Below are 21,672 nucleotides of genomic sequence, written 5' to 3' on the forward strand. Positions count from 1 at the left end.
ACAGAGTGCCACATAATTATATGCTACATAATTACACTGCACACAATGCAACATACACTCCAAATACAACTCAGTGCCAGATAATTACACACCAAATAATTACACTCTACTGAATGCAACACACACTCCACACAATACCTCTCAGTGCCACATAATTATATGCTACCTAATTACACTGCACTCAATGCAACATACACTCCAAATACCACTCAGTGACACATAGTTACACAGCACATAATTACACTGCACTCAATGCAACATACACTTCAAATACCACTCAGTGCCACATAATTACACACCACATAATTACACTGCACTCAATGCAACATACACTTCAAATACCACTCAGTGCCACATAATTACACATCACATAATTACTCTCTACTGAATGCAACACACACTCCACACAATACCACTCAGTGCCACATAATTATATGCTACATAAGTACACTGCGCTCAACGCAACATACACTCCAAATACCACTCAGTGCCACATAATTACACGCCACATAATTACACTGCACTCAATGCAACATACACTCTAAATACCACTCAGTGCCACATAATTACACACCACATAATTACACTGCACTCAATGCAACATACACTCCAAATACCACTCAGTGCCACATAATTACACGCCACATAATTACACTGCACTCAATGCAACATACAATCAAAATACCACTCAGTGCCACATAATTACACTCTACTGAATGCAACATAAATACACTCCACATAATACCACTCAGTGCCATATTATTACACGCCACATACTTACACTCTACTCAATGCAACATAAATACACTCCACATAATACTACACAGTGCCACATAATTATATGCTACATAATTACACTGTACTTCATGCAGCATGCACTCCAAATAATACCACTCAGTGCCAGATAATTACACGCCACACAATTACACTCTACTGAATACAACATACACTTCACACAATCCCACTCAGTGCCATACATGCCACATAAGTACACTGCACTCAATGCAACATACACTCCAAATACCACTCAATGCCACATAGTTACACTCCAAACAATACCACTCAGTGCCACATAGTTACACGCCACATAATTACGCTCTACTGAATACAATATACACTCCCCATATTACCACTCAGTGCCACATAATTACACGCCACATAATTACACTCTTCTCAATGCAACGTAAATACACTCCACATAATACCACTCAGTGCCATAGAATTACACACCTCATACTTACACTCTACTCAATGCAACATAAATACACTCTACATATTACCAGACAGTGCCACATACGTATATGGTACATAATTACACTGCATTCAATGCAACAGGCACTCCAAGTACCACTCAGTGCCACATATTACACGCCACATAATTACACTGCACTCAATGCAACATACACTCCAAATAATACCTAGTGTCACATGTTATGTTATGTTATGTTATGTTACTGGCATTTATTGCGCGCACAGCTGCTCCAGCAAAGGAGCGTCCTGGCGCCTGACAAGGAGGCCACATAACACATAATTACACACCATATAATTACACTCTACTGAATGCAACATACACTCCACACAATACCACACATTGCCACATAATTATATGCTACACAATTACACTGCACTTAATGCAAAATGCAAAATGCACTCCACACCATGACACAATTTCACTAAGCATAATTTCACAGAACACAACAGTTCAAGGCCACCCAATTCAACTCCACACATTTCCAATACACACTGCATAATCACACACCAAACAACATATTTCAACTCCAAAACTCCACAATCCACAACGTACCTCCAATCCACACCATATAGTGTCACCATCTGAGCACCAAACCTCATTCACCACCACCATTTTGCATCAGCGCACCACCTAAGCATCACGTCAGCCTGCCCTGGGAGTCTGGCATCTGTTGATTCTCCCCTAGTGTCTGTCCGCTGTTCGCGTGCTAATTAAATTACTGTTTTCAAACATCCACTCCCCCGTTATTTATTTCCCACTCCCCCATAACAAAAAAATGATAACACACAAGCATGAGAAAAGGCAAGAAGTAGTTGCCAGCAGTGCAAGCACCAAAAAAAAGGAGAAGACAATTTTTATGTTAAAATCTTTTTTTAACAGGTTTTTCAGTTGCATATAATGGTGCCTTTGTTTGTATAAAGGGAACATAAATGCTTAACACTTTTTATTGGAAGATTTCAACATAATGCACAGCAGCCACAATGCTCTAGAACATAGCCAAAAGTTCTGGCTAAACACATAAGGTCCCAAAGGCGAGACCTATTGGCTAAGCCAATGCTTGGTTTATTGGTGCCTTGAAGAGGCTTCCTGACTTACTCAGCTCTTTAAAAAATATACTAGATTTTATCCGAAATGAAAATATAAATGGACTTCATTTTACTTGTGAGTCGCGTTCACGTTTCCAGGTATTGATTTGTTGGTAACCTCCCCCAGCCCTGGCAGCGGTGTGTGTGCCCGTGAGTGTCTGCGTCACTGAGGGTGTGGTATGTGCGTGTGTCGTGACACTGAGGGTGTGAGTGCTGTAGAGGTATGTGCGTGTGTCGTGACACTGAGGGTGTGAGTGCTGTACAGGCATGTGTGTGTGTCGTGACACTGAGGGTGTGAGTGCTGTACAGGCATGTGCGTGTGTCGTGACACTGAGGGTGTGAGTGCTGTACAGGCATGTGCGTGTGTCGTGACACTGAGGGGTGGGCGTGCTGTACAGGTATGTGCCTGTGTCGTGACACTGAGGGTGTGAGTGCTGTACAGGTACGGGTGCATGTCTGCACACGTGAGTGACAGCGTGAGGTCTTGTGCACCTGCTGTGCGTTGTACGGAAGGTTTGTGTGCGTGTGAGGTCTTGTGCACCTGCTGTGCGTTGTACGGAAGGTTTGTGTGCGTGTGAGGTCTTGTGCCAGCGTAAGGTGTGTGTATCTGACTTTCGTGTGTACGTGAAGTGTACCCACATTTGAGGTTCTTTTGCGCAAGCCACGTGGTGCGTCCATAGTAGAGGTTCGTATGCACATAAGGTGTGTGTGCTGTACGTGAGGTGTCTGCAAATGTAGTGTGTTCATATAAGAGATTCGAGTGAACGTAAGGTGTGTGCGTGTGCACATGAGGTGTGTGTTGTGTACGTGAGGCGTGTGCACGTGTCTTGTGCCTATAGTAGAGGTTCGTATACACATATGGTGTGTGTGCTGTACGTAAGGTGTCTGCAAGTGTAGTGTGTTCATATAAGAGGTTCGTGTGCACGTAAGGTGTGTGGTTGTGCACTTGAGGTGTGTGTAGTGTACGTGAGGTGTGCGCACGTGTCTTGGGCCTATAGTGGAGGTTCGTGTGCACATTTCAGGTGCGTGTGCACGTAAGGTGTCTCCCGCTGAGGTGCGTGTGCACGTTAGGTGTCTCCCGTTGAGGGGCGTGTGCACGTGAGGTGTGTGCACATTTCAGGCTCGTGTGCACGTGCGGTGTCTCCCGCTGAGGTGCGTGTGCACGTGAGGCGTGTGCACATTTCTGGCTCGTGCGCACGTGCGGTGTCTCCGCTGAGGTGCGTGCGCCGCTCCCCCCCTCACGCACCCGGCAGCAGGTGCCTCCACGCGCGGGTGGGTGTGGACCGGAGGGCGTGGAGAGGGCGGAGGAGGAAGACGTTTCCAGGAAGTGGCTTCGGGTTTATTCACTGCCCGGATCATCAGAGCTGCAAGAGAGAGGCAAGGGCAGAGACAGAGACAGGGGTAGGAGGAGAGACCGAGAGAGACAGACGAGGAGACACCACGAGGAGGCCCCGCTCATCACACGCACAGGTCAGTGCAGCCGGCGCCGCAACCCGCCGGGGTACCCGGGTGGGGTCTGTGTCAGGAGGGCGAGACCACGATGAGTGAATCTGTGGGGTGAGAGGGCTGGCAGCTCGGGGTGTGACAGTCCAGGAGGGGTCACGAGGGGTCAGGGTATCTCATGGTGTGAGTCCAGGAGGGGTCAGGGTATCTCATGGTGTGAGTCCAGGAGGGGTCAGGGTATCTCATGGTGTGAGTCCTTGAGGGGTCGGGGTATCTCATGGTCTGTGAGTCCAGGAGGGGTCAGGGTATCTCATGGTGTGAGTCCAAGAGGGGTCAGGGTATCTCATGGTGTGAGTCCAGGAGGGGTCAGGGTATCTCATGGTGTGAGTCCAGGAGGGGTCGGGGTATCTCATGGTGTGAGTCCCGGAGGGGTCGGGGTATCTCCTGGTGTGAATCCGGGAGGGGTCTGGGTACCTCATGGTGTGAGTCCGGGAGGGGTCGGGGTATCTCATGTGAGTCCAGGAGGGTTCAGAGTATCTCACGGTGTGCGTCTGGGAGGGGTCAGGGTATCTCACGGTGTGAGTCCAGGAGGGGTTGGGGTATCTCATGGTGTGAGTCTGGGAGGGGTCGGGGTATCTCATGGTGTGAGTCCAGGAGGGGTCGGGGTATCTCATGGTGTGAGTCCAGGAGGGGTCAGGGTATCTCATGGTGTGAGTCCAGGAGGGGTCAGGGTATTTCATGTGAGTCCAGGGGGGGCCGGGTATCTCATGGTGTGAGTCCAGGAGGGGTCGGGGTATCTCATGTGAGTCCAGGGGAGGTCAGGGTATCTCATGGTGTGTGAGTCCAGGAGGGGCCGGGGTATCTCATGGTGTGAGTCCAGGAGGGGTCAGGGTATCTCATGGTGTGAGTCCGGGAGGGGTCGGGGTATCTCATGTGAGTCCAAGAGGGGTCAGGGTATCTCATGGTGTGAGTCCGGGAGGATTCAGGGTATCTTATGTGAGTCCAGGGGGGGCCGGGTATCTCATGGTGTGAGTCCAGGAGGGGTATCTCATGATGCAAGTCCAGGAGGGGTCAGGGTAGCTCATGGTCTGTGAGTCCAGGAGGGGTCGGGTATCTCATGGTGTGAGTCCGGGAGGAGTCGGGGTATCTCATGTGAGTCCAGGAGGGGTCTGGGTATCTCATGATGTGAGTCCAGGAGGGGTCAGGGTATCTCATGTGAGTCCAGGAGGGGTCGAGGTATCTCATTGTGTGTGAGTCCAGGAGGGGTCGGGGTATCTCATGATGCAAGTCCAGGAGGGGTCAGGGTATCTCATGGTGTGTGAGTCCAGGAGGGGTCGGGTATCTCATGGTGTGAGTCCGGGAGGGGTCGGGGTATCTCATGATGTGAGTCAAGGAGGGGTCAGGGTATCTCATGGTCTGTGAGTCCAGGAGGGGTCAGGGTATCTCATGGTGTGAGTCCAAGAGGGGTCAGGGTATCTCATGGTGTGAGTCCAGGAGGGGTCAGGGTATCTCATGGTGTGAGTCCAGGAGGGGTCGGGGTATCTCATGGTGTGAGTCCCGGAGGGGTCGGGGTATCTCCTGGTGTGAATCCGGGAGGGGTCTGGGTATCTCATGGTGTGAGTCCGGGAGGGGTCAGGGTATCTCATGTGAGTCCAGGAGGGTTCAGGGTATCTCATGATGTGAGTCCAAGAGGGGTCAGGGTATCTCATGGTGTGAGTCCAGGAGGGGTCGGGGTATCTCATGGTGTGAGTCCAGGAGGGTTCAGGGTATCTCCTGGTGTGAGTCCGGGAGGGGTCTGGGTATCTCATGATGCGAGTCCAGGAGGGGTCAGGGTATCTCATGGTGTGAGTCCACGAGGGGTTGGGGTATCTCATGTGAGTCCAGGAGGGGTCAGGGTATCTCATGGTGTGTGAGTCCAGGAGGGGTCGGGGTATCTCATGGTGTGAGTCAAGGAGGGGTCGGGGTATCTCATGGTGTGAGTCCAGGAGGGGTCAGAGTATCTCATGGTGTGTGAGTCCAGGGGGGTCGGGGTATCTCATGGTGTGTGAGTCCAGGAGGGGTTAGGGTATCTCATGGTGTGAGTCCGGGAGGCGTCAGGGTATCTCATGGTGTGAGTCCAGGAGGGGTCGGGGTATCTCATGGTGTGAGTCCAGGAGGGCTCGGGGTATCTCATGGTGTGAGTCCAGGAGGGGTCAGGGTATCTCACGGTGTGAGTCCAGGAGGGGTTGGGGTATCTCATGGTGTGAGTCTGGGAGGGGTCGGGGTATCTCATGGTGTGAGTCCAGGAGGGGTCGTGGTATCTCATGGTGTGAGTCCAGGAGGGGTCAGGGTATCTCATGGTGTGAGTCCAGGAGGGGTCAGGGTATTTCATGTGAGTCCAGGGGGGGCCGGGTATCTCATGGTGTGAGTCCAGGAGGGGTCGGGGTATCTCATGTGAGTCCAGGGGAGGTCAGGGTATCTCATGGTGTGTGAGTCCAGGAGGGGCCGGGGTATCTCATGGTGTGAGTCCAGGAGGGGTCAGGGTATCTCATGGTGTGAGTCCGGGAGGGGTCGGGGTATCTCATGTGAGTCCAAGAGGGGTCAGGGTATCTCATGGTGTGAGTCCAGGAGGGGTCGGGGTATCTCATGATGCAAGTCCAGGAGGGGTCAGGGTATCTCATGGTGTGTGAGTCCAGGAGGGGTCGGGTATCTCATGGTGTGAGTCCGGGAGGAGTCGGGGTATCTCATGTGAGTCCAGGAGGGGTCTGGGTATCTCATGATGTGAGTCCAGGAGGGGTCAGGGTATCTCATGTGAGTCCAGGAGGGGTCGAGGTATCTCATTGTGTGTGAGTCCAGGAGGGGTCGGGGTATCTCATGATGCAAGTCCAGGAGGGGTCAGGGTATCTCATGGTGTGTGAGTTCAGGAGGGGTCGGGTATCTCATGGTGTGAGTCCGGGAGGGGTCGGGGTGTCTCATGATGTGAGTCCAGGAGGGGTCAGGGTATCTCATGTGAGTCCAGGAGGGGTCGAGGTATCTCATTGTGTGTGAGTCCAGGAGGGGTCGGGGTATCTCATGATGCAAGTCCAGGAGGGGTCAGGGTATCTCATTGTGTGTGAGTCCAGGAGGGGTCGGGTATCTCATGGTGTGAGTCCGGGAGGGGTCGGGGTATCTCATGTGAGTCCAGGAGGGGTCTGGGTATCTCATGATGTGAGTCCAGGAGGGGTCAGGGTATCTCATGTGAGTCCAGGAGGGGTCGAGGTATCTCATTGTGTGTGAGTCCAGGAGTGGTCACAAGGGGTCGGGTATCTCATGGTGTGAGTCCAGGGGGGTCAGGGTATCTCATGGTGTGAGTCCAGGAGGGGTCAGGGTATCTCATGTGAGTCCAGGAGGGGTCGAGGTATCTCATTGTGTGTGAGTCCAGGAGTGGTCACAAGGGGTCGGGTATCTCATGGTGTGAGTCCAGGGGGGTCAGGGTATCTCATGGTTTGAGTCCAGGAGTGGTCGGGGTATCTCATGGTTTGAGTCGAGGAGGGGTCAGGGTATCTCATGGTGTGAGTCCACGAGGGGTCGGGGTATCTTATGGTGTGAGTCCAGGAGGGGTCGGGGTTTCTCATCAAGGTCCAGGAGGGGTCACGAGGGGTCGGGTATCTCATGGTGTGAGTCCAGGAGGGGTCGGTGTATCTCATGGTGTGAGTCCAGGAGGGGTCGGGGTTTCTCATGTGAGTCCAGGAGGGGTCACGAGGGGTCGGGTATCTCATGGTGTGAGTCCAGGAGGGGTCGGGGTTTCTCATGTGAGTCCAGGAGGGGTCACGAGGGGTCGGGTATCTCATGGTGTGAGTCCAGGAGGGGTCGGGGTATCTCATGGTGTGAGTCCAGGAGGGGTCGGGGTATCTCATGTTATGAGTCCATGCCAGGAAGTGTCATGACTAGTGTGAGGTGTTTAACATATCTATATTGTTGAGTCTCTGTGTTGAGGTCCAATAAATCTAATGTCCCCTTGGGTCCATGTGGTGAGGGTTCAGGATCTGATGGTATGGGATTGGACATGAGGGTTTAGGACATCTCTTGGTCTGTGGGCCTCTGCGTTAAGATGGAAGGCCATCTCTTGGTCTGTGGGCCTCTGCAGTGAGATGGAAGGCCATCTCTTGGTCTGTGGGCCTCTGCGGTGAGATGGAAGGCCATCTCTTGTTCTGTGGGCCTCTGGATCGAGGTGTGAGGCCATCTCTTGGTCTGTGGGCCTTTGCGGTGAGATGGAAGGCCATCTCTTGGTCTGTGGGCCTCTGGATCGAGGTGTGAGGCCATCTCTTGGTCTGTGGGCCTCTGGATTGAGGTGTGAGGCCATCTCTTGGTCTGTGGGCCTCTGGATTGAGATGGAATGCCATTGCTTGGTCTGTGGTCTTGGTCTTGGTCTGTGAGCCTTTGCGGTGAGATGGAAGGCCATCTCTTGGTCTGTGGGCCTCTGCGGTGAGATGGAAGGCCATCTCTTGGTCTGTGGGCCTCTGCGGTGAGATGGAAGGCCATCTCTTGGTCTGTGGGCCTCTGCGGTGAGATGGAAGGCCATCTCTTGGTCTGTGGGCCTCTGCGGTGAGATGGAAGGCCATCTCTTGGTCTGCGGGCCTTTGCGGTGAGATGGAAGGCCATCTCTTGGTCTGTGGGTCTCTGCGGTGAGATGGAAGGCAGTCTCTTGGTCTGTGGGCCTTTGCGGTGAGATGGAAGGCCATCTCTTGGTCTGTGGGCCTTTGCGGTGAGATGGAAGGCCATCTCTTGGTCTGTGGGGGTCTACGGTGAGATGGAATGCCATCTCTTGGTCTGTGGGCCTCTGCGGTGAGATGGAAAGCCATCTCTTGGTCTGTGGGCCTCTGCTGTGAGATGGAAGGCCATCTCTTGGTCTGTGGGCCTCTGCGGTGAGATGGAAGGCAGTCTCTTGGTCTGTGGGCCTCTGCGGTGTAATGGAAGGCCATCTCTTGGTCTGTGGGCCTCTACGGTGAGATGGAAGGCCATCTCTTGGTCTGTGGGTCTCTGCGGTGAGATGGAAGGCCATCTCTTGGTCTGTGGGCCTCTACGGTGAGATGGAAGGCCATCTCTTGGTCTGTGGGCCTCTGCGGTGAGATGGAAGGCCATCTCTTGGTCTGTGGGCCTCTGCGGTGAGATGGAAGGCCATCTCTTGGTCTGTGGGCCTTTGCGGTGAGATGGAAGGCCATCTCTTGGTCTGTGGGCCTCTGCATTGAGGCGGGAGGCCATCTCTTGGTCTGTGGACCCCTGCGGTGAGATGGAAGGCCATCTCTTGGTCTGTGGGCCTCTGAATTAAGGTGAAAGAACAACTCTTGGATGAAAAAACAGGCTATTGAGTTGTCAGGACAGCTCATGCATGGTGTGTGAGTCTCAGGGGTTGTGGAGTGTCTGATATCTTGTAGTGTGAGCCCCTGGCTTGAGGGGTGAGAATTTCAAATATAAATATAATGTTGTACTTGACATTTAAGCTTTTGTAGAACAGTAATCTCCCACAGTATTCTTGTAGGAATCCATCTGAAATGCCACTGTTGCGTGACCCTGAGGTGGTGTCAAAACTAGGCACTGAAAAACATTATGATTAAATCAGTCAGACAGAGAACACGCGTGGTGCGTGTCTATATGTTCAGGGAGCGTGATATGATACGGGCACACACCCATGACTCTAACAGAGAAGGATAAACGCAGTGTGATTTAAACATTGGTGACCTGAGATTTATCATCTTTATGTATATGATGACATCACATGGTTTTTGAAGCCCTGAAGAAGTTCAAAAAGAATGAAACAGGTTGGCTGAAAGGAATGATAAATTGTTTAGGTAACAAACAACTTGAAACTCTTATGAATGGTCAATAAAGAATTGGTTTTACCTCTGCGTCAGACCTTCTTGTAATCTGTGTGATTTGGAAGGAATACAAATTAAGACACAGACCACCCTTGTTCTCTGCTATTACAATTCCTAACTGATTTTATATTAATATATAGTGCAGAGTTTTTTGGATTTAATGTGGATACGGAGTAACTTTTGCTTGTCGCAATGTGACGGCTGATCCCTGAGGTTGGGGCTACTTGGAGCCCGAAGATCTTCTTGGAAAGAAGTCAACAAGCCTTTGCAACTACAAGTTGATGCGATGCACAGAGATATTGCAATCCCCACGAGGGATACTGGCCTCAAACTTGGTGAGAGGGCATGGCAGGCCTCGGGAGCTGTGGAAAACCACCACCGGTGAGCAGAGCCTCTCGGAGTCCGGAGGAGCTCAGGATCAGCAGACCTGTTGTCTTAGTTGCGGTGCCTGCGAATGCAGGGGAGTGGCTCCTTCACTCCAAGGCATTTTTCTTCAAGTGTCTTTGATGCTGCACAGGGCTTGGAAGGGTCCTGTACGGAGCGCAGGCGCAGACGATGCAGCAGACTGGAAGGGAGAGGAAGTCAGGCCCAAGCAAAGTCCAGCGAAGTCCAGAGTGCCCAGACGGTCGAAGAGCAGTGGTGTCTGATATGAATCTTATCCCATGACAAATCTAGGGACCTACACCCAGGTAAGCCCTTAAGTACCCTAGGGAAAGTGTTCGGAAGATTCAGGGGACGCTCCCTGGACAGGGGGGAGGTTACTCCCAAGTCCTTTGTCCAGTTTCACGTCAGAGCGGCAACCCACGGCTCCCAGGACTGGTTTGGACTGGACTATGCACAGGGACAACAAATGGGCCCCTTTAGCAGGCTGAGTGGTGCTGGCAAGCGCACCCACCCATCCCAATACACTAAATCCTGTCTGGAAGGTGGTCACACCTCCCTGTGACAGTATGCCTATTGTTCTGCCTTCCCCTGCTTGAGCTTGGCTCAGCAGTAGGAGGACAGAATCATGTCTCTGGTTGACAGCACCATGTTGTGCTGTCCAGGTCAAGAAGGCTGGTACCGGGAACACCGAGAGCCTAATGGAGGGCTCTTCCAGTGCTTGGAATCATACCTCCCACACCGTTTACAGCGTGGGGGTATGAATCCAACATGTTTGATACCAAACATGATAGGATTTGTTGCTGCCAGTTTTGAGATGGTCATTGCGTCATTAGGAGGTGTCCCTCTATATGGTATATGGCTGCTTCACTTTAAACCCGGGAGAATGGACTCCGTAGGCTGTAGGGGTATCCTGCTCATGCAGGAGCACCCTCTCACTTGGAACCAAACACCCTGCCTTCAGGATTGCAAAGACCTGCTATAGGGGTGACTTTTAGAACAAAAGTGCAGTGAGCCTAGATATAGGAAACCTATATGTTTCGTAAGTGGTGCTAGCACCCGCTCACACAGGCTCCAATGGCAGGCCTGCAGTTACAGTTTGAGTGGTCTCCCATGGGTGGCATAATGCATGCTTCATCCCATGGGGGATCTCTGGGGTACCTATGCCCTGGGTACCTTAGTACCATATACTAGGGACTGACAAGGGTACCCCATTTTCCACTCTGGGGTGTACTTAAGTACTAAACATACCAATTTAGGGAGAAAGCAGAGAGACCAGGGTCCCGATTAGCAGGATCCCAGTCAGACTAGTCAATAACAGCTTAGCACCAGGCAAAAAGTGTGGGTAACCATAGAAGCAGATGCTACTTTACTACATGAGTAGATGGAGCTGAGTCCATGAGATAGTGTCAGAGCCCCTTCGTGTTGAGCGGATGGGGCAGAAATCATGAGATGTGTCGGAGCTTGTGTGCTGGGTGGATGGAGCAAGGACCACTAGGTGGCTTCTGAGCCTGTCGGTATTGACTAGATGGATCGAAGACAATGAGATGGTGGTAAAGCTCTATAAAATTGAGTATGTTGAGCATGCTACTATGAGATGGCGTCAGAGCAAGTGGTCATTAAGTATATACAGCAGTTATTATGAGATAGTGTCAGACTGTGAGTGTTGAGTAGATGGAGAGGGAATCATGGGATGGTGTCAGATCCTGCAAGATTGGTGGGTGGAGCGCGGACCATGAGATGGTGTCATAGTCTGTGGTCATTGAGTGGATGGAGCAGAGACAATGCAAGTGTTGAGTAGATGGAGGGGGAATCATGGGATGTGTCAGACCCTGCAAGATTGGTGGGTGGAGCGCGGACCATGAGATGGTGTCATAGTCTGTGGTCATTGAGTGGATGGAGCAGAGACAATGCAAGTGTTGAGTAGATGGAGGGGGAATCATGGGATGGTGTCAGACCCTGCAAGATTGGTGGGTTGAGCGCGGACCATGAGATGGTGTCATAGTCTGTGGTCATTGAGTGGATGGAGCGGAGACAATGTAAGTGTTGAGTAGATGGAGGGGGAATCATGGGATGGTGTCAGACCCTGCAAGATTGGTGGGTGGAGCGCGGACCATGAGATGGTGTCATAGTCTGTGGTCATTGAGTGGATGGAGCAGAGACAATGCAAGTGTTGAGTAGATGGAGGGGGAATCATGGGATGGTGTCAGACCCTGCAAGATTGGTGGGTGGAGCGTGGACCATGAGATGGTGTCATAGTCTGTGGTCATTGAGTGGATGGAGCAGAGACAATGCAAGTGTTGAGTAGATGGAGGGGGATCATGGGATGGTGTCAGACCCTGCAAGATTGGTGGGTGGAGCGCGGACCATGAGATGGTGTCATAGTCTGTGGTCATTGAGTGGATGGAGCAGAGACAATGCAAGTGTTGAGTAGATGGAGGGGGAATCATGGGATGGTGTCAGACCCTGCAAGATTGGTGGGTTGAGCGCGGACCATGAGATGGTGTCATAGTCTGTGGTCATTGAGTGGATGGAGCGTAGACAATGCAAGTGTTGAGTAGATGGAGGGGGAATCATGGGATGGTGTCAGACCCTGCAAGATTGGTGGGTGGAGCGCGGACCATGAGATGGTGTCATTGAGTGGATGGAGCGAAGACAATGCAAGTGTTGAGTAGATGGAGGGGGAATCATGGGATGGTGTCAGACCCTGCAAGATTGGTGGGTGGAGCGCGGACCATGAGATGGTGTCATAGTCTGTGGTCATTGAGTGGATGGAGCAGAGACAATGCAAGTGTTGAGTAGATGGAGGGGGAATCATGGGATGGTGTCAGACCCTGCAAGATTGGTGGGTTGAGCGCGGACCATGAGATGGTGTCATAGTCTGTGGTCATTGAGTGGATGGAGCGGAGACAATGCAAGTGTTGAGTAGATGGAGGGGGAATCATGGGATGGTGTCAGACCCTGCAAGATTGGTGGGTGGAGCGCGGACCATGAGATGGTGTCATAGTCTGTGGTCATTGAGTGGATGGAGCAGAGACAATGCAAGTGTTGAGTAGATGGAGGGGAATCATGGGATGGTGTCAGACCCTGCAAGATTGGTGGGTTGAGCGCGGACCATGAGATGGTGTCATAGTCTGTAGTCATTGAGTGGATGGAGTGGAGACAATGCAAGTGTTGAGTAGATGGAGGGGGAATCATGGGATGGTGTCAGACCCTGCAAGATTGGTGGGTGGAGCGCGGACCATGAGATGGTGTCATAGTCTGTGGTCATTGAGTGGATGGAGCAGAGACAATGCAAGTGTTGAGTAGATGGAGGGGGAATCATGGGATGGTGTCAGACCCTGCAAGATTGGTGGGTTGAGCGCGGACCATGAGATGGTGTCATAGTCTGTGGTCATTGAGTGGATGGAGCAGAGACAATGCAAGTGTTGAGTAGATGGAGGGGGAATCATGGGATGGTGTCAGACCCTGCAAGATTGGTGGGTTGAGTGCGGACCATGAGATGGTGTCATAGTCTGTGGTCATTGAGCGGAGACAATGCAACGGTATAAGGGGCTTTCAGTGTTGAGTCGATGGGTCACTCTACTTTGAGGTGGTGCCAGATTGAGTCGATTGAGTGAATATTATGGGCTGCTGTAGGATCCTGGGAGCGTTGAGTAGATGGATCGCTCCATCTCAAGATGGTGCCAGAGCCTGTGGGGTTTTGATCAGATGGAGTGCCCCGCCACGAGATGGTGTAGGAGCCTGTGAGTGAGTAGGATGGATCACTCCATCAGAAGCTGAGGGACCATGAGAATCTCCTCCATCGCAATCCGGTCCAAGGTGTTTTAATCGGAAATGGGAGGAAGGTTGGTGTTTCTGTGCCAGAAGATCCCATTTGCTAACGTGACCAAGTGTCCGCCCTTTTGCTGCCTTCTCTTCTTTCCCCCTTAACTGCATGTCTTTTTCTTGTGTAGGTGCTTCCACCCCAAGAAAATCTGAAACCAACTCTACACAAACTCTACCTCCTGCGGCTCAACCCTGCCTCTGATCTTCTCTTGTGCACAACATCGCCTCCAGTGGACCCATGTGCTGCCTCTTCTTCTATTGATGATAAAGTCCCCTTCTGCACCATCATCTCCTCCTGTGGACCCTGAGCACGGTGGCACCACCTACCTCTGACCTCGTGTTTTGCATCACCATCATCTCCTGCCTTCACTCCTCTCTAGGGACCTTGGCGTGAGTAGGCGTTCTCTCCAGAGCTTGGCAGCCACGTCTCCTCTGTGCTCTGGGACCCCTGCAGAAGAATATTTAAGTAACGCTCTTGTGTGATCTGTGAAAGCCCAGGAGTCCGTCCACCCTTCTCGTCTTCACCTCTAGTGTCCATGGCCGCGCTGCCCCCTGGAATCCAATGCATCACCCTTTTCTCCAGAGACCAGTGGTGAGTCCCAGATGTTATTAATAATTGTTTTTCATTTAATGACGCTGAGATACTGCTTTTCCAGTTATAATGCATTTAAAGTTTTTGTGGGTGCAGTTGACCTTCATATATAACAAGTGGTCACACTCCACGCTGTTCACCAAACCCAGCTGAAGGCCATGGACTTTATATTACTGACTGAAACATGTCACCAAAGCCAAGTGGCTAAATGATTCCATGCCACAGGCTTATACAATGCCTTAAGCCCTGGATTTTAATTTAACAAAGACCCCATTTTGGGAGCTGAAACCTGTGTCCAGTTCAATTAACTGCTTTGAGCTGCAGTACTAGATAACATTTGAATCCAATTATAAATGGAATGGTGCACCCGGAAATATTTTATCCACAAATCCTCAGTTGTGTTTAAAGATGCTTTTATTCTTCCTTTAATTCATATGCATAAACGCATGTTTCCATACATAAGAGCATCAAGCCAACGCCTTTTGTCCATGGTGACAAGCAAGGCATTCGGAGTTTGATGCGAACTAACCTATCATCCGAGAGATACTATTTCCCAGTATATTATTGAACAGGACGAATATGCCCTTTGATGGACCCCACTCATGATCGTGAGGTTCATCTAACACTCACCTGATGTAATTTATGAAATTCCTTGGACTGATTTTAAAGAAATCTCCGCACTGGGAGTACCAAGAATGTGAATACAGTTGAGCCCTGATGAAGTTCAAGACCTTTTTGAACGAAACATGTTGGCTTGATGTTTTTATGGATATAGAAATGCTTTTATGTATATGAATTAAAGGAAGAATAAAAACATCTTTAAACTAGGCCTGGGCGGGGAACTTCGCTCTGTTCGCGGAGTTTGCAGAGTTTTCTGTACTCCACGGAGCTCGCCAAGTGCAGAAAACTCTGCTTCGTGATGTGCAGCAGAGTTTTTTCCCCGCTCGCCAACACAAATGGTAAGTGTGCGAGCTGCCGCTCGGGTAGAATTTCTACCTGAGCTGCAGGAATACCAACACAAACTGCAGTTCGCACTGCACTCCGCCACTCGCGGAACTTCGCAGAGTTTTTTTGTAACTTTGCGAAGTTCCGCATAGCAAAACTCTGCGAACTACACCCAGGCCTACTTTAAACACAACTGAGAATTTGTGGATGACAATATCTCCAGGTGCACCAGTCCATTTATAATTGGATTAAAAATTTCCAAATGACGGCAGGTGACGGAAAAGAAAGTGCACGCGGCCGTAATCGATTGAAACATTGTGTGCAGTGCGGCTATTTGAGTCCGCCGTTGGTGTTTTGTGTGCGTATACTGGATTACATTTATTTGTGAAAGGAAAGCTCTGGAGCATTGTTTTCCCGGTGATGGATTCATCGCATGACGCACTGTATATCCGTGGCTGGGGCTTGTTCCTTCCAGGTAGTTTGTATTTCACTCATGGGAGAGGCTGGCTTGTTTGCTTGATTGTACACCAGTGTAGTGGGATATTATTCACCTGCATGGGGGTTGGGGGGGGGTTGAAAAAGAACTAAAGAAATCCTATGTTTCCATTTGAAACCTCCTGGCTGGGGTATCCTGATATAGCTCGAGTGGCGTGGTATTCCATTCCTGGGAGGTTCAATGGCGCCTACATATACTGGGTAAGCCTGTCCCAGTATCTGAAAATGAGGCACAGTTGTGAACTTTACAGGCAAGATGGCGTCTGAGTGAGATCACGGCTCTATGCTCCCCCCCCTGTTGGTCCACCAGTCCGGTAGCATGCCGCCCGACGGCCAGAAAAGTAAATGGGCGGATTCAGATACAAGGGTGGGAACCCAGGTGTTGGCGTATGCCGATGATATTAACCTGGTGACTGCTGATCCCTTAAGTGCCACTCAAGGAGAGGTGGGAGACGAGGCAGTAAAATGTGGGAGGTTCTCTGGCTACGCGATAAACAAAAATAAGACCCGGGTGGTTATCAATGAGAAAATAAAATTACACGATGAGTGGGTCGTGGATAAAGCGATATATCTGGGAGTTAGCATCTAGGCAGAAATAGATAATATACTTAAAGATAATACAGAGCCCCTTTTATATGAAATGAAACAGGATCTAGGTAGATTAAACAACCTTCATCTATCCATAGTGGGTGGATGTAAAGTCGTAAAGTTGCTTTTCTTCCCAAGATTCTTTTTTTTCAGGCCATTCTGTTAGAATTGTCTGCTCAGTGGCTTAAGAAATTTGTACCTTTTCTCGCGGTTTCTACTGCCCACACTAGACCTAGAAGGGTGCTTAAATTCCTTACATTACCAAAAGAGAGAGGAGGCTGGGCTTTTCCCAATGTGAAACTATACTGCTGGGCCACCTCTCTGCTACACCGCGTAGACTTGTTGCACAAATACCCAAAGGAAGGGACAGTAGTAGGCTGCGTGCCCTCACCGTATGAATCAGTAATGGGGAAAGAGGGTTGGGGGTTGCTTATGGTGCAGCAAATTATAGACTTATAAAAAAGTATGTTTTAAGACCCTTCATGGGGCTTTCAAGGTATGAAGTGCTGCTCAGAGATTGTTGGGACCTGGAAGATTTAATTTTTAGACGCCTTTGGCAAACAACGCAAATTTACTAGGGATTTTTAGGGATCAACTAATAAATAGACGGGTCAAGATAGGGCTGTGTAGGGTGGGATTTCTTTTATTCCTCATGGGTCTAACCTCATTTGACGGTCTTAAAAATAAATTTAGTGTTGGCTGGAGTGATATTTTTAAATTCCCCCAAGTGAGAGACTTTTGTTAAGAAAAGGGGGTGGTCGAACTGGATTTTCCAAATGTGCGGTAGTGGTCGATTGGTGTAATCTGTCATCTTGTGAACTCCGCAATGAAAGGTGATCTGGATAAATATTCCCAGAAGTGGCGAGAAAAGGTTGGGATAACGGATACAATGTTCTTTCAATCTTTTGACTCCGCGGAAGACATTCTAATACCTGCACGATTGCAAGTGCAATACTATAAGATGTGTTTTCTTTGTTTGTTATACTCCATATAGGGTTGCTAAGTGGGGCAGGGAAAAGGAACTTGTTGCCCCCGATGCGCTTTATATGGAGCAGACATTGTCCATATCTTTGCTTCGGGTAGTGAGCTTGCAAAACTGAGGCAAGAAATCTCTTCATTTTTTTTGTGAGGAGTTGAATGTGGAAATTTCTCCATCTCCTGCCTCGATTTTATTAGGAGTATTGGGGTAAGATGCAGGTGTGGAAAGGCGAGATTTGATTTCCATAGCTCTGGCTGTCTTGAGGTTGTGTTTCGCTTCAGCGGGGTTTGATCCTAACCCTCTGGGGTTTCAGCAATGGTTGACCCGGTTTTTGGCGGTCTACGATCTAGAGAAAGCGGTGTGCGCAAGAAAGGGTGACCGTCAACAGCGTAAAGGCCTGGGAATCTGGGCTCCCTTGACGGAGTGGGTCGAAAACTGGCAGAATGAGGGGGCGGTTTGGCCTGACCACTAGAAGGTTGCTGCTATTGCACGGGCACTTTAGGGTACGGGGGTAGCTAGGCGTGCTTAGACATTCGCCGCATTTTCTCATACTGTATTTGAGTTCGTTTTATGAACTGAATCCAAGTTAATATGTTTAAAGAAGATGCTTCTTACGAATGAATTATATATATATGTATTAATGAGATGCCACCAGCTGTGGGGGGGGGGTGGCTTAGGATTTGGTCAGAATTGGAAAATTGTTTAATAAAAACTATTTTTTTTTAAACGTGTGAACTTTATGCTGCCCCTGACAGAGAGCCAATGCAAGCTTCTCTTTCGAGACTTGGGCCCGCTTTACAGCCGAATGGTAATGGAAAGTCCTCTGTTTTCGGTTAAAAGTAGTATATCATTATTCTACGGTACTTCTATGTTGCCAAGGTGTTTAGCCAGACTTTGTTTGCCATACCCATGTGTGAAAAACATTTAAAAAAGGCAAGTCTGTGATTAACTAAAAAGGGAAAAGCTAAACTGCAAGTGCCTTGTTGTATTGTCAAAGCCTATATCCAGAAACCAAAAAGGCAGACCAGACTCTGACTGCGTGTCGACACGTTTCAGCCCATTGGTGCAGAAAGGCTTATTATGAGGCCTGTGTCAGGGCCTGTAGCTGTGTGTGTGCTGTAGGTGTCAGTGCTGAGGTCTCATGAAGGGAGATCCAGGAACTGCCGAGGGCAGAAGTTATAGAGAAATTTAAAGACCTCCCCTGCAGTTATAGAACATTTTAATATTTTACTGGTATTACTACGCAAAACGCTGGTGATGCAGACTTGATAGAGGCCTCCAGGTGCCTCACAGCAATGAATCAAGATATGTGCAAGAAACAAGCCTGTCGCACTCCCACCGAGTGACAATAGAGGGTGAGATCTCAAGTTTAACCTTTGACATTGGCCTGTGCTTTTCCTCTGCTCCCAAACCAAAAGTTGGTGTGTTCTCAAATATCAAATTGCTATTTAAACTGTTAATTATACCTCCCGTTTTTTATCGGGCGCCGTAAAACCGCTCTTATTGTGTTCTTTTACCCATTCTCTCTTCCCCTGTATCCCTTCAGACTGGTGGGACCCAGCCCCACAGACACCTGCCCTGTGCGCGCCTCACCCTGGCCTCTTGCCTGGCACACGACCTTCCTTCTTTTGCACCCACCCCTCTGCCAGCCGCTGTCTTCAGTCGTTCTGAGCTCTCTTCTATTCCTGCTGTCTCCTCCCGTTTACCCTGTTAGGTCTCACCTGCAGTCAGCTTTGGATGTCTGCTGTCAAAGACCTTCTGTCTCCGCTTCATCACAGCGCACCTATCCTGGGCCTTGGGACACTCCTCGGCTCCTGATTGGATGAGTTTATTCCCATCCTTCCTATTGGATGACTTCCCTCCCTATTCCTTGTTAGACCCGCATCTCTTTACTGTTTTGCTGAATTGATGACTCGGGCGGGGCTTCCGCCGCTGACATCCGGGGACTCTTTTTTTCTTTGACTTTCAGCGCTCCGTCCCCGTGTCATCCCTTGCTCGCGTCACCCCTCCCTTCCGGTAATCATCACTGCCTGCTCTGGGAGGGGGGAGCGGGGGGGGGGGGGGAGTGAGGCTTCCAGGGGGGCCACAGTAATAATGCTCAATGTCCTTTCCGGGACATTAGCTCTGCTAGGGTTTTTTCTAGGTTTTTGTAGGAAGGGAGGTAAGGGAAGGAGGCCTCCATTGTGATGTTTTTATAATCTATTTCCCCTTTCTCTTATCAATAATCATTTAGAAGGTGATGTAAAATGTATGTTTTGCTTATGTTTATGGTTTTTAGGTCGAGGACTATCGGTTCTGCCGTAAGGCAGAAACCGGATGTCGGAGATCTAATGATTCTTAGAGTGCTGCATTTATCCCTCCCTCTTTTTGCTCGTTCTCCATTGGCTGGCTTCCTAAAAGGAGGCCAGCCATTGAAGGAGAGAGCCGTCCATCCAAAGAAGCTCCGTCTTTTTCGGATTCGGGGGCGTGATTTTTTGCATTCTTTAGCCCTGTGACGTCGTCTGTCACTCAGGGCGCAAAAACACGCCCCCGATCCCGAAAATGGCCGTGCGTTTCTCCGAGGCATTGTCTCCTTGCCTCGGAGAGACGTGGTCGTGTTTTCGTAGTTGCTCGCCTCCCTTCCCTGCTGCTTTTAGCAGCTGCTCGAATCCGCTCGCCTCCCCCCTCCCTCTGCCCTCCTCCGTTGTGCTCTCGCCTCTTCCCCCTCCCCCCTCCCTCTGCTGCAGCTCTCGGCCCCCACCCCTTCCTCCCCCCGCCACATCCTGATGCGCGAAGCCGACCCGGCCTTCCTCGGAGGTCCAGCAGCAACAGGAGCCCGGGTGAACCTGAGGATTGGGCTGTCGAGCCCTGCTGGGCCTGCCACTGCATCACAAATCGCATCAGGTAGGTGGTCCTTGATGTTGTCTGTGTTTTTGGGCTCCTGATCCAGCGCTGCTGAGACCGAACACTGACCAGCCTCGCTTCCGGGGTGGCCTAGCTGAGACTGGGCTGGGTGGCGCCATGGCTTTCCATTAGCGACCGTGCAGCGAGGAGACACAGTGAGGTTTCCCCCCCGTCAGAGACATCCTTCGCCCTGTAGTAGGGTGCGACGGGGGTTCAAGTTCAGGGCTGCGGGTGAGTTTCTCCATACCTTTAGGAGATCCCAGGCTATATTATCCTGCGGCCTTGGTCGGGCCACCACTTGCTGCCTGTGCGTTGCCTGCAGCTCTAGTGTGCTACCGCCCTAAGACCCCTGCTTCTCTCGGGGGTCTGGATACCCTGCACTGGGCATTGCTGTTTCCCCTCTGGGGGCGCGGTGGGGGGGGGGTGAGCCCCCAGCTGTGCTGGAGCGCTTCTAGCCACATCGTACTCGCCACTCTGGGCCCTGCTTGTTGGGAGCATACTGGCCCAGCTTCCACACATTAAAACCCCTGCATCACCGGACAATAAAACAAACCTCTGCCTACCAGACCCGTCTCCCTGGTCCACGTACCTACATTCCTGAACTGCATTAGAGGCTCCTTGGGGGACAATGCGCCACACGTGCTGGATCACTCCCACTCTAACGCACTTTGCCAGCCAGTGCCCTCGTGGTGCCCCTTTTTTGACCACGATGAACTGCTGTGTGTGGGGCGCTTCAATCCAGTGCCTCGAACTGGGCCTGTACACCTCCTCCTCTGCAAAAGCCTCTGCTAATCATCCCCTATTGCCACCATGGGTAGGGGGGATCCTAAACAATGTAAGCTCCCATTTGAGAGAGACAAACAGTCTGATAAAGCGAAGATCATGTAAGACTCCTAGGAGCAAGTGTCTGATCATGGAGCTGTGAAGCAATTAACAAGGACAAATGCCATCATGGCAGAGTTGCGGGCTGGATTCTACTCAACAGATGCTATTTCAAAACATTAACCAGCCGCCTAGATCGCATGGGAGAAGGAATTGAACATCACAGCACTCACTTTATGGGGCGGAGGAGCGTATCGCAGGCCTGGAGGATAGCACTACCTTCCTTAATAAATGTCTGGATAAGGTGGAATGACTTCTCAAAGCAGTTGCTGCTAAGAACGAAAGTCTGCCTGTTGAACTTTGGGGCCAGAGATACAGTGCTCCGTCTTGCTCACGAGTGGGGCCCATTACAGTATCTGCCAGATCCTTATATCAAGATGTCAAACCTCTCCTGTGCACAAAAGGCTTCAAATATGGTATGTTATACCCTGCTTGGCTCTGGGTGGATGTAGACTTAAAGGATAGGTTCTTTGATTCCCCAGCTG

The 21,672-nt window shown here is 50.5% G+C and overlaps 1 protein-coding gene across 1 annotated transcript in view; it reads left to right on the top strand.

The window, feature by feature from the left end:
* The first annotated feature begins 3,660 nt into the window (after positions 1 to 3,660).
* SLC37A1 (solute carrier family 37 member 1) overlaps positions 3,661 to 21,672 on the top strand; it is a 198,728-nt gene continuing 180,716 nt past the window's right edge. Inside the window, exons 1-2 of the mRNA XM_086935868.1 lie at positions 3,661 to 3,807; positions 13,952 to 14,415. Of these exons, the coding sequence (XP_086791994.1) occupies positions 14,360 to 14,415 (56 nt within the window). The 5' untranslated portion in view covers positions 3,661 to 3,807; positions 13,952 to 14,359. The remainder of the gene's footprint in view (positions 3,808 to 13,951; positions 14,416 to 21,672) is intronic.

Source organism: Lissotriton vulgaris, chromosome 8, assembly GCF_964263255.1.
Source record: "Lissotriton vulgaris chromosome 8, aLisVul1.2, whole genome shotgun sequence".
NCBI lineage: Eukaryota > Metazoa > Chordata > Amphibia > Caudata > Salamandridae > Lissotriton > Lissotriton vulgaris.